The sequence below is a fragment of the Cyprinus carpio genome, chromosome B7 (genome assembly GCF_018340385.1).
Source record: "Cyprinus carpio isolate SPL01 chromosome B7, ASM1834038v1, whole genome shotgun sequence".
NCBI classification, from domain to species: Eukaryota; Metazoa; Chordata; class Actinopteri; order Cypriniformes; family Cyprinidae; genus Cyprinus; species Cyprinus carpio.
The window spans coordinates 22,833,527-22,845,586 of NC_056603.1; the positions used below are offsets into that span (position 1 = coordinate 22,833,527).

At 37.2% G+C, this 12,060-nt stretch overlaps 1 protein-coding gene and 1 long non-coding RNA gene across 3 annotated transcripts in view; both read left to right on the forward strand.

Annotated features, from left to right (window-relative positions):
• The first annotated feature begins 42 nt into the window (after positions 1 to 42).
• Positions 43 to 4,852, forward strand: LOC122137869. The gene is made up of 3 exons (XR_006155104.1): positions 43 to 128; positions 3,226 to 3,306; positions 4,404 to 4,852. It is a non-coding gene; the product is annotated as an uncharacterized LOC122137869 (long non-coding RNA).
• A 2,062-nt stretch (positions 4,853 to 6,914) lies between these two features.
• LOC109057728 (cyclic AMP-responsive element-binding protein 3-like protein 1) overlaps positions 6,915 to 12,060 on the forward strand; it is a 31,451-nt gene continuing 26,305 nt past the window's right edge. Inside the window, exon 1 of one of the 2 annotated variants that reach the window (XM_019074969.2) lies at positions 6,915 to 7,341. In XM_019074969.2, the coding sequence (XP_018930514.1) occupies positions 7,240 to 7,341 (102 nt within the window). In that variant the 5' untranslated portion in view covers positions 6,915 to 7,239. The remainder of the gene's footprint in view (positions 7,342 to 12,060) is intronic. The other variant, XM_019074967.2, reaches the window with a different exon arrangement.

Below are 12,060 nucleotides of genomic sequence, written 5' to 3' on the forward strand. Positions count from 1 at the left end.
AACTGACGAGTTAATTAATCAAACACAGGTGAACAGAATGCAATTAGGAGACTAGGTCACAGGGGAACAGGCTTACTAAAAACACAGTGAAAACTAGACCCTAAACATAACCCTAACAGTAGCAAAAGGTATGGAATTTATTTTGTTATCCTACCTGTAAGTATATGATTGGTCATTTGTATTCAGCATTGTTATTCCCTGGTATTGATGGCCGTATGATAACAGACCTGTCATACATTTTTGGGTCGCGACCCACCAGCTCAGACAATTCTGTACAGTGTTTTTGTGAAGTTACCGATTCCTCTTTACACACTGTTACAAATTATGTGTTCAGCACTTGTTGATTAAGCTCTTTTGTGAGTCTGAATATACTGATTCAGATTCTTTAACACATTACTTCTGTTGTTCTGCCTTCTTCTTTATTTCATCTCTCTGTGCATTTTTCTTCTCATTTCGTGCTCGAATGTTCATTCATCTGTCATGCTCAAGCTGTTGTCATAGTACCACTGGCTCTTCTTACACTGGACTGCTTCGTAAACTACTAGCAGCTATGGTCACGACATCATGACTCGGGTACAGTCAGTGTGTCACCTGCTTCCAGACGTCATGGAAACACTGATGATCACTGCAGCGTACATTAAACATGTTTGACATGAACAAAATATATATATTTTTTTCATTTCCTTTGTCAGTCTTTTTACTCGGCTGCTCTTGTCTCGGTGCAGTTGACTGCTCTGCAGTTTCTCTGACCCTCTCGGTACAAACAGATCCCGTGTTCTTTAATGCGAGTGTGGTCGTCATGGATACAGTAGCTAGTTAGAATGTCATGGAGTTTGAACACGGCTCGGAATCTCAGAACGGCACCTCAGAGGCAAGATCATACCAGTGCAGCTATTAACAGCGCACCTGTTAGGTCTCATTAACTTTGACTGAGTCCTGTGCAATGCAACGCTGCTTTTGGCAAAAGATTCAATCCTTATCCTTGACAGACTTTCACTAAATCTAAGCCAGAAAATGTAAAATAAAAATCATGTTGCCTTCATATGAAATGTGGGGGTGAGATGTTAGAACATCAACACAAAACTACTGAGGCACTTTGCTTTTCCCAAACAAAAATTCAGTGTTATCCTTATTGGATTTAATCTGAAAGCCTGTAAAACTGAAATATTTGTAGATTGTTTTGATCTAAGCAACACCTGCCCTGGCTGTGTTGTAGGACATTTCTTTCTTTCTGTCTCAATGAGCCACTTACACCCGACTCACTGAAATATTGAACTACATTGATGGCTATCGGCCCTGCTTGTTTCAGCAAGAAAGGCTGGGTTTCACAGGCCTGCTTTGTCAGAGGGCCCGGAGCAGTGATAGGCAGTACAGAAGGATTGTTCTCGGAGGCTGCTCACTGATTGTGTGTCCTGACCTTCCTGTCTTCAGTACCCAGGCTCAGTTATCCAGTTTCATTGGGTATATGGAAACTCCTTCACCTGTGGCTATGATGTTACCTCACCTACAGTAAAGAATGGAGAGACTGAAAAGAGGATTTTACTCAGTGTTTATCTGAACATGTGACACTGAGGCATTCAGATTGCATAAGTGTTTTTGTTTTGAGTGTGTGAAAGATTTGCACTTTTGTAATTTTAGGGTGCATACTTGACATTTAGCATGTGAAAGATCATACGCATATGAAGTGAACTTTGAACAGTAAGTACCCACCCAAGCAGGCCAATCAGAGGCATTCAAACTTCATGAAGTTTAAGGCAGCTACAGTGACAGAAATTGCTTTTTCTTTTAAGGGATGATAAATGCCCACTTGAATTGAATTTAAGGGACATTCTAACCATATGAAATGTATTAGTCATATTTTGTCATATTTTATTTGTCTTAATGAGTGAATGAATAAATCATTCATTCAACAGATTTGTTGAAAACACTGGTTTATATAGAAACAAAGCATATGACTGTTTTTTTAAAATAGCCAATTAAATCATTCGCTCAACCAGTTCCTTCAGAAGTGCAGATTACTTAATCAATGTTGATTTAATTTAGTTAATAGAAGTTAATTATAAAAATAACTGACTTAAAACTTAAATTTTTAGCTGGTGAAAATAGTAGTGTTCTAATAATTTTGGCCCCCGCTGTAAACCTGAAGGTAAACATATTTTTAATATTCACTTACATTTTTTTTATAATACATATTCAATTAATATATTAATAATAAATTATAATTAATACATAAACTTTGACAGCCATAATAAATTAGCTTGCGTATTTACCTGCCTCACATAGTCTGGAGTCCAAGATTAGCGTGATGTGGTGTTCCTATAATACTTGTGCATGGTGTCCAACCTAGGAAGATTTGGAAAACCTCATTTGAGTCCTGTGGGGGATAACCTCTCACCTGACAGGAGATCTCGGTTATTCTAGTGTTTATCTACATAACTGAGTGACTCTACTGTGTTTAGGGTGACACAGGTGCAAAGAGTTCTGGCCCTCAACCATAACATACACACACACAGAGACACAGAGAGTAATGCTATAATCACATCCCACTCAGAGTGTGCACTGTAGTCTGTAATTATGGAGCGAAGGCTCAATGGTGCTTTTCGAAAAAGGGATGATCATCTCTGCTTCCTTCACTTTGCGGTGTGCGTTGCAGTGTCACCCATGCCCTCTGGATAGCAGTGCGAGTGAGTGTAAATGGCTGTGTGTGATTAGTGAAGAATATGAAGAACGGAGGAAGTGGAGATAATGAATGAATAAGATGAAGCTGTGGGAACCGAGAGTGGAGATGTCACACGCTGATGCCACTGTCAGCTGTATAGTACTCTCATCAACACACCCCTCAAAGACCTGCAAACAGCACACAACCATAACCTTACACCTTGCCTACATTAGCATTAGTGGAGCAGTAAGCATATTAGTCAGACATCTAATTTGTTAATTAAGAGAAAAGAAAGCCTGAGTGGATTATGCATTGAGTGTTCACCTTTATTTCACTTTATAGCACTGCAGACATCACAAACACCTCACATTTACCTGATAAGCTAAACCAGTAGTGTGATGCTTTAATCCGTTTTTAGTGTGTTTGTTATAAGCAAGTATAGTGCTCATAAAAACAATCTGTTTGACTATTGTACCCTACAGATACTGCTCTCTGAGAAGAGAAAATTAAGCTTTTTCAACAACTTGTTCTGAATTTCTCTTCCTCATTCTTTTTCTTATCCACAGGTATTTCCGTCACACAATTGTAATCCCATTATCACCCTTATGAAAACAGGATAGCGAAAATCCATCGAACCTTTGATAAAGGTGAAGTGTGTATATTTTTAGCACCATTTTGTGACACCAAACAGAATGTTTTGGTTTGGAACAAAGTTTTCAAACAGGTTTCCCAAGCAGATTTTTCAAACACTTTCCCCTGTCTGCCACTAGTTGAGTGAAAATATCATCTCTACCCAACCTAATGCCTTTATTATAGATCTGAGTTATAGATCTTTTGAAGAATGTTTCAACTCTTTTTTTTTTCATACAGTGAAAGAGAAATGAGTCTAAAATAACACTGCACGCCAATGACTTTTATTGCATTGACATCTGGTTTTGTATTCCAACAAAGAAAATCTTATAATTTTGGAACAATATTTGGGTATTTGGGTGACCCAGTTGAAGAATTGAACCACTGATGTCACATGGACTATTTTAACAATGTCCTTACTACCTTTCTGGGCCTTGAACGTGGTAGTTGAGATGCTGTCTATGGAGGGTTAGAAAGCTCTCGGTTTTAATCAAAAATATCTTAATTTGTGTTCCAAAGAGGAACGAAGGTCTTAAGGGTTTGGAATGACATGAGGATAATTAATGACAGAATTTAAATTTTTGGGTGAACTATCCCTTTAAGCCTTTGGTTAGGAAAAAGTTTTTTTTTTTACTTAAGAAATTACACGCTTTGAAACTAGTGAAAATGGAAAACAAGTAAACCTTTTGAGAGGTGAAAAGTGAAATAATCTATTCAAATCTTTAGTTAAACACAAAGGGATTTCATTATTGTCATTGTATTTAACCATATACTTAACTCAAAGGGTAAATGTACTCTCTGATACCGTGATGTCATTTTAGTGGTTCCCCTAGAATTGTTATTTGAGTTGGTTCGTATGACACTTTTGAGATCGTAATAGTATATTTAAGAGTATTATATACAGCGAACATCACAGCATGACTGAAAAGGTGCTGATCGGAGAGGCGTGTGTGGGGATGTGGATGGGGGGTTGGAATTTGCAGACCATGTGGAGACACAAAGCAGTAAATAAAGTGAAACCTCATGGTTGCTTTGCTTTATGGTGTTTTTCCAGCATGTCACCTTCCACATACTGTTTATGGGATGTATGTATGTGTGTGTGTTTATTGCACAGGGGGAGGACGGAAGCTTCACATGACCATAAAAACCATACGGACAGGAGAGCTGACCAGGTGTGAGGGTTACCACGACAACCTCAAAGAGAGAGAGAGAGCCAGTGTTTACAGGCTGTTTGACGTCAGAGAGATTCTTAATCTGTGGAAATAAGGAGGATGCAGTTTAGCTCAAAATATCACAGCTTCACCTGAATCACATGCACGTTTTAGAAGACTACAGTGTGGTAGGTTATTGGTCATTGATCACACACTATTGTACTCCTTGACTGATATTTCTGTGTGAATCATTTATATAGAGTCAATATCTCTTGAAGATGAATGAAGAAAACAAGTAAAACAGTATTGATATGTGTCCGGTATCAGTGAGGATTTTAGCCACACATGGACAAAGATTCTTGCTGATAATCAGCGTCAGTAACATTAATGTCTGTCTGTCTCATCACGTCATTTGATGACTCTAGTCTTTACTTTTTAAATTAAATAAACTTTTAAAAGATTTAATAATTAGCTGACTCTGCCATACATCCTGATTTCTAAAGTATAAATATATATATGTGTTTTGAAAATACAGTACAACCCATAAAATGTGACCCTGGAGCACAAAACCAGTCTTAAGTCTCTGAGGTATATTTGTAGCAATAGCCAACAATAGGTTGTATGGGTCAAAATGATCGATTTTTATTTTATGCCTCAAATCATTAGGATATTAAGTAAAGATCATGTTCCATGAAGATATTTTGTAAATTTCCTACTGTAAATATATAAAAACTTTATTTTTGATTAGCAATATGCATTGCTAAGAAATTAGTTTGGACAACTTTAAAGTCAATTTTCTTGTATATCTTGTATATTTTGATTTTTTGCACCCTCAGATTCCAGATTTTCAAATAGTTGTATCTCAGTCAAATATTGCCCTATCCTAACAATACATCAGTGGAACGCTTATTTATTCAGACCCTTTGACCCTTATGACTGGTTTTGTGGTCCAGGGCCATAAATAAAGGTTAAGCCCTTGGACTGCAATGAAAATGACACAAGTACAATCCCAGGTAAGGGAAACCAGTAAACTAGAGACTTGCTGAGACAACCCTATCACCATTATATCCTTGAGCTAACATCAGCTTGGTCCATAAACATCAACCATAACAGCCTTGAGTAATTCACAACAGGTATAGATATTTCCACTTTCACTGGGCTGAAAAACAACTGGACTCTGCTTGGAGAAAATGATAACACAAAATCATTTTGTAATCATACGTAATGTGTGAATTGAAAAATGACACTTTCACTGCAAATAGAAATTCCATTATTAAAGAGCAGGTTTCTATAAAACTAGGGCACCTTGAATGAAAAAGAAAGACAGAGAAAAAGCAGGAAAAAGAGCTGTAACAGTACCTGAGGTAAAGTTACTGGTGAGAAAACTCTGCCAGTGAGGAAATAATTTCTGAGTATTAGGTTGCATGATCCTTATAAACTCTTGTGTGAACCCTGCACACTTGATCTAAAATGATTTTTCACCACTTGAACTGACTCTAGCACTCCACAGACAAGAGCAAATAATCTAAAAGAGGAGAGCGAGGAGCAAAATTAGTGAAATGATTCAGTGGAATCAGTCTATGTAATCAGACACTGAATCTTCTACCACTTGTGTGTGTGTGTGTCTTATCCCCCTATAGTGAATTGATTTACTGCAATTAAATAACTGTAAAGTTATCCAAACAGACAGAGATCATTTGTCATTCAAACTGATGAAAAATAGGTTGCGTGAAAAATGCACGCTTTAAAAGTTAAATCGATGCCTGGTCCACTGCCTTTTAATGGTTTAAGTTTCATAAACAACCCCTCTGTACTTTATAATCCAGAAGACATCACTAACAGAAGACATCACACTCTTTATGTGGGGTCTTACAGCACTCCTCCAAAACACCATTATCACATATTTATATTTATCTGTTATTATACGACTTGGTTTTAACGTCAGCACCTAAATGTCATCTCAATGGTTATGTTTGACATACCTACAGATGAGATCATTTAGGCCAGTTCACATTTGAGAACGCTATTACAACTGTGTTTTACTGTGGAATAATGAATTTAACAAATACATCAAGACCTATGACGTTATTCGATGTATTTACATGTTTCCTCTTGTATTGTAAATTCAAGTTCGCATTTTTGCCTTTTGTAATCAACTTGGAGTGTATTTGAGATTCATTATAATCTCCTCCATTAAAGCATCTTGCATGAATATGACTAGATGAGTTTCTGTTCCATCAGGAAGGATTTCTAGGTATTTTGTGGTCATTAAAACATTGTACTATGACTTTTAAAAGTGTAATTCAGGTTTGCCTAATAGGCAGCCAAGGTTGTTACTGTAATGGATTCAGTCTTTCTTGTGCGTCAGTGGCTGAAGCGCTCGGAAATCAATGCGCTGTCGCTTTAAATGAAGTGAAAAGTGGGTGTTACCATTGGCCGCAAAGAGCTAGAGTAGGGCGGAGACAATATTAAATATGTATCAGTCTAGTTACCCCTTAGAGACTCAACGCAGATGAATGAGACAGATTTGGAAGAAACACACAGGGCCACTTCGCTTTAATCACGTCCAATTTATCCGACACTTCCAGAGAAGTGTAAATGGGCAGACTAGAGGCGCTCAGTGCATGAAGGCGACTTGACAGAGCAGACGAGCGCACGTCGCTTAAGCCACACATATAAGCCTTCTGGTTGCGATTTTTGAATTGGATTTCAACAGTTTTGCAACCTATCTCACCTTTGAGATATTGTTATTATTTTCCAAGCCTTTTTTTGTTTTTATTTGTTTAATTCACAGCCGATATGGACACCATATTGGACAACTTCGCTTCGGACAAACTTTTTCCTAATTCCAACCTGTTGGACCTAGAGGATCTGAATGAGAGCGATTTCTTATCCAATGTGGTACGTCAAATCTCCGCATCTCCCATCATTATGAACAGTAGCAGAGAGGGACATGTGCAGAATCTGTCTTAAGTTGCGAATGTCTTAAGAATTTTGTAATGCTTTTTCCTGTGCTCATATTATGCACTTTAAATAATACTTTCTTATTAGAAATATTTATGATCGTTTTGTTATTATTACTAGATAAGATAAATATATTCTTATGCTTTTATTACATGTGTATGTGTGTGTGTGTGTGTGTGTGTGTGTGTGTGTATATATATATATATATATATATATATATATATATATATATATATATATATATATAGCCTATGTATGTATATATGAAGGTGTTTGTTCAGTTTATCTGTGTTTATTTATTACACATGTCTGGGATGTTGTGTTGCAAATTAAACGTGAACAAGGGCAGGGGTTCTCAAGCTGTGAAGTTTGCCCAGCTGCACACAGATAGGGGCACTTTCCAACTTGAACCGGGACTTTGGGGCAGGGGGGAGGTCTTCGTTAATATTATTTATTCAAACCACGCCCACACGCCGTAATCATCCTGTTTAACCAAACCACGCCCACGGATCGCTTCATCCTGTTTCTCGTGTCCGGCCACAGCTGGCGAAGCAAGATGCTCAAGTTATTGGACTTCGTGGTATATTTGCTTTCTGTTTGGAGGCCAGAAACACAATCGACGAGTTTGGCTGGCGCAGAAATGTAGGAGAGTAAGAAAACTAATTTAGTGGGGAACCAATTCCGTATAGGCTACTGTCACGTTGTGTTTGTTGTTAATTCTGAAAGTGTCTGAATGATCAAATCATGCCAACGAAAAAAAAAACACTACTTCATTTTAGGGGATATTGACAGTTAATGTTGTATATTGGGCTACTGTGGGATAAAAGGTGTATATGAGTTTACTTGGGGCAAACTAATTGCACAACAAAACTGTGACATGCAAAAAATAAATAAGGTACCCCATCATGTTGTTCCAGACCAAAATTATATTTTTCAATGGAAAACTGAAGGAGAATTGCTTTGAGAATATCCCATCTTAATATTTTGAAAGTAAATGACTAGCCTACTGGAGCGGTTGAGCTCTAAAATCAAAATGTGTGGGGGAAAAACTACACTATTATTAAAAGTGGTCTCAAAAACTAATACAGACTTCATTCAGTCCATGGAAAAGAGCGACCAGTTCATTATTCCTAAAGTGTTCCACGGAAGAAAGTAAGTCAGACAGGTTTGGAGTGATGCGAGTGGGTAAATGGAGACTTAATTTTCATTTTTGCCTAACATTCCTTTAATAAGGTCAGTAGGAAAGTTATGTTTTTGTTGTTAATGCGCTTCACTTGATGCTAGCATAGTGTTCCATGTGCATATGATCCATTAGGAGCCCAGGACACTTCTGCAGTTTTCACAGTGATTCAGACACTCCTGTGGCTAATGCTTCTACTGACACACATTCATGATGAGGTTCTTTTAATCTCATCGCAGAGAGACAGAAAGAGACAAATCACTATTATGTGACTCAGACGAGATGGAACAGTTTTGACCTTTATTTTATCAGGGAAGCAGCAGCAGCAGCATCTTAGGATCTTGTGTGGATGGACAGACAGGAGACGTATTCTGTTGCCTCTTATGAGCTACCTAAGCCTAAATACTATTTTCTACAGTACTAAGTTGTTGATAGACTATAAATGATCAACTTTATAACTATATATATATATATATATATATATATATGTGTGTGTGTGTTCTGCGGTTTGACTTTCTATAATTCATCTAAAACTATTTTTAAGGGAAAATTCACCCCAAAAATGGTCTCATAATTTACTCTGCCTCATGTCTTTCCAAACCTGTATGGCTGACACTCTTCTGCAGTACACAAAAGAAGACAAAATGGACCATTTTTGTGAAATATGTGAAGAATTTCCATCTTTTATTTGATAATGTATTTATGATTGTATATGGATTTTGTGTCCTCATATTAATTGTAGTAAAAATACATTTGTCACACTGCAGGACCTTTTAAAATTAACTTGTGTATTGGATCATTGTTGGTGAAAAACTTTCAATAAATAGTGGCCGGGACCCAAAATATACCCCTTTCCTCGTACATGTATGTAAGCTGAACTTACAATCTTGATGCTGAAATAAAAAAAGGTAATTGAAATGATAATAGATATTAGATCAACTAGATAGATAGATCATTTTAGTCACTGTTTGTCTGTGTATCTCTAGTGAAATCTTTCTTGTCTTATAAGGATTAAAGTGTTTGGGTTTCTCATGAACATTTTGCTTTAGTGCCTCTCTGTCTATTTTTTCTGTTGGTTGCTTAGGGTATTTAATGGGTAGTATTCAATCCAGATGTCCCTCACTGAGTAACAGCTGTGCTCCAGTTTGCTCTGTAAGGACCTGACTAAGGAGAGAGTGACGATAGAGAAAAGAGAGAGAGGCTTGTGAGTGAAGGAGGCTCATTCACGGCTCCTGATAGCTGTCTGTGTATGCGTGCATGAGCGTATGCATGCCACTGTGCTCCTGTGTGGGTGTGTGAATGGACGTCTGTAAAAGACCACTCCAGACCCTCCATGGTCCCCCACTCTACCCCTTGGCATATGTGTGTGTGTGGTTGTATGTGTGTATAAGAGACACTTTCCCTTGAAGGCTCAGTGAATGACTGCCTTGTGCCCTCAGAGAGGAGCTTCTCATGGGTTACACACACTGGTTTCTGACCTCCTGTGTGTTTTTGTTCATTCATTCTGCCATTATATTTATAAATGTTAATGGGTCAATCCAGCACTGTTGCTTTGAGATATATTTATAAACTTGAATTCCTCCACAGCATGAATTTGTATTTGTGTGTGAGGGACCAAATATCCCCATAAGGATAGTAACACTTGAAATCATGTACAAAAGGAAAACAGATTGCATTAGTTTACCTAAAAATTTTAATTTGTCGTTACTAACCTAGTTTTATGTCAGTGCAAATCAGAATGAGTTTCTAACAGTGACATGATAGAGTCTGAAGAATGTATGATAAAAGTGGTTCATATAGGCTTATACTCATGCACTATATGACAAGTCTTCTTGTGCAATAAACAGACAGACATTTAAGTCATTATTCATCGTTCCCTCCAGTGATGATTCATTCAGTGACAATTCATTCAGACTACTTTTGTGAACTGGATTAACCAATTAATTGAAAAGGTCTGACTCAAAAGTTTTCAGTGACTTAAAGGTTTTTTGTCTAAAGGTTATGTCTCACAAAGTTATTGTATGAATTTTGAAGAATTGGTATGTAGTTTGCTTTGTAATGAGGCCACATTTAAACTACATTTGTTGTGCTTTTGCATCCTTTTTGACACTTGGAAGCTTAATTTTGCTTTTGGGTTCCAAGAAAAAAAGGAACAAAGATTAGAGGAGTAAATTATAACAATAAAAAAATTTGTGCAAACTCTTCCTCTACTGTACATGCTAAATAGTGCTTTAATGAAAATGTAAAAATGCAAATGGATTTGTGGGGCCTTTAGGAATAGGGGAGAGAAAATATTACTATCTCAGTATAAGAACTGTAGAAGGCAATGGAAAATCCCCCTACAGTGATAGAAGAACGTATGTGTGTGTGCACGTCTGGCCGTTTAAATCACGGCTTTAGAGTAATTGCATGGCTTGCTCTAAAGGGTAGAAATCAGCACGTCTCACTCTACTGTGTGTTAAAGCTAAGATCACAGAGAGGATCTGTGAACCACAACAGCCTAGAAAAACCTCAGGCTTATTTAAATGACTTTATATTATATATCTGCTGTATTTCTTTAGTGCATCCTTCATACAAAAGGAGCTGCTTTTGTGATTCTGTCTATTTCTTTGGATTTGTATTGTTGTTATACTGCTGTTTTTTGCCCAATTTTGTAAACTGAGAATGGCTTTGGTGACAGAGAGAATGATTCACCATGTTAATCTCATAAACAGGATACTGTGATCTTTCTCTTTCGCACTAAAATAGAGAAGACATTTATTAATATGGAAATAAGATTCTAACAAAAAACGATTTACGTGCATCTGCTGATTATATGAATGGCATTTGATCTCAGCTCACATCAAGCAATATCTGTGATAAGCGACAGAAATATACAGAAATATGAAATCAATTAAATGCCTCTCTTTCGTTTATGCATCATACCAATATTCTGACTGTTCGTGCTGCTTAATCACTGATGCAGAGGACGTCATACTGCAATATTGTCAGTGAGTGTATGAGAAGAATTCAGAGACGAAAAATTGTAAAATACAAAGTCATCTACCAGTCTGACATCTTTTACCTGTTCAGTCACTTCCCACATATGAGGAAAAAACTGAAACCTGAATAGCAAGGGTAGTTTGATGCTTTCCCTCCATCTTCAGTATTCTGAAGAAAAGATGATGAGTCAGATTCAAGACCATTCTTTGGAAGCACATAGCGTGCCTGTCTGAACACTAGAAGAAGACTGGAGATGATATCTACAGGTTTGGCAGGTCCCACCCGTCCTTAAAGTCGTTTCTGCTTTGCTTGTACATCTATAACACTGTAAGCCTGAAGGGTTAAGCAGCATAGACACCATATGTAATATCTGAAGCAAAACTTGATGCATTTCATGTGCATCCTAGAAGGCAGGGAGTTCTAGTTGACAGCCATGTTCTTTTTATTATGACTGAAATAATAAATGATGGTCTTTGATTAGTAGAGACAGACAT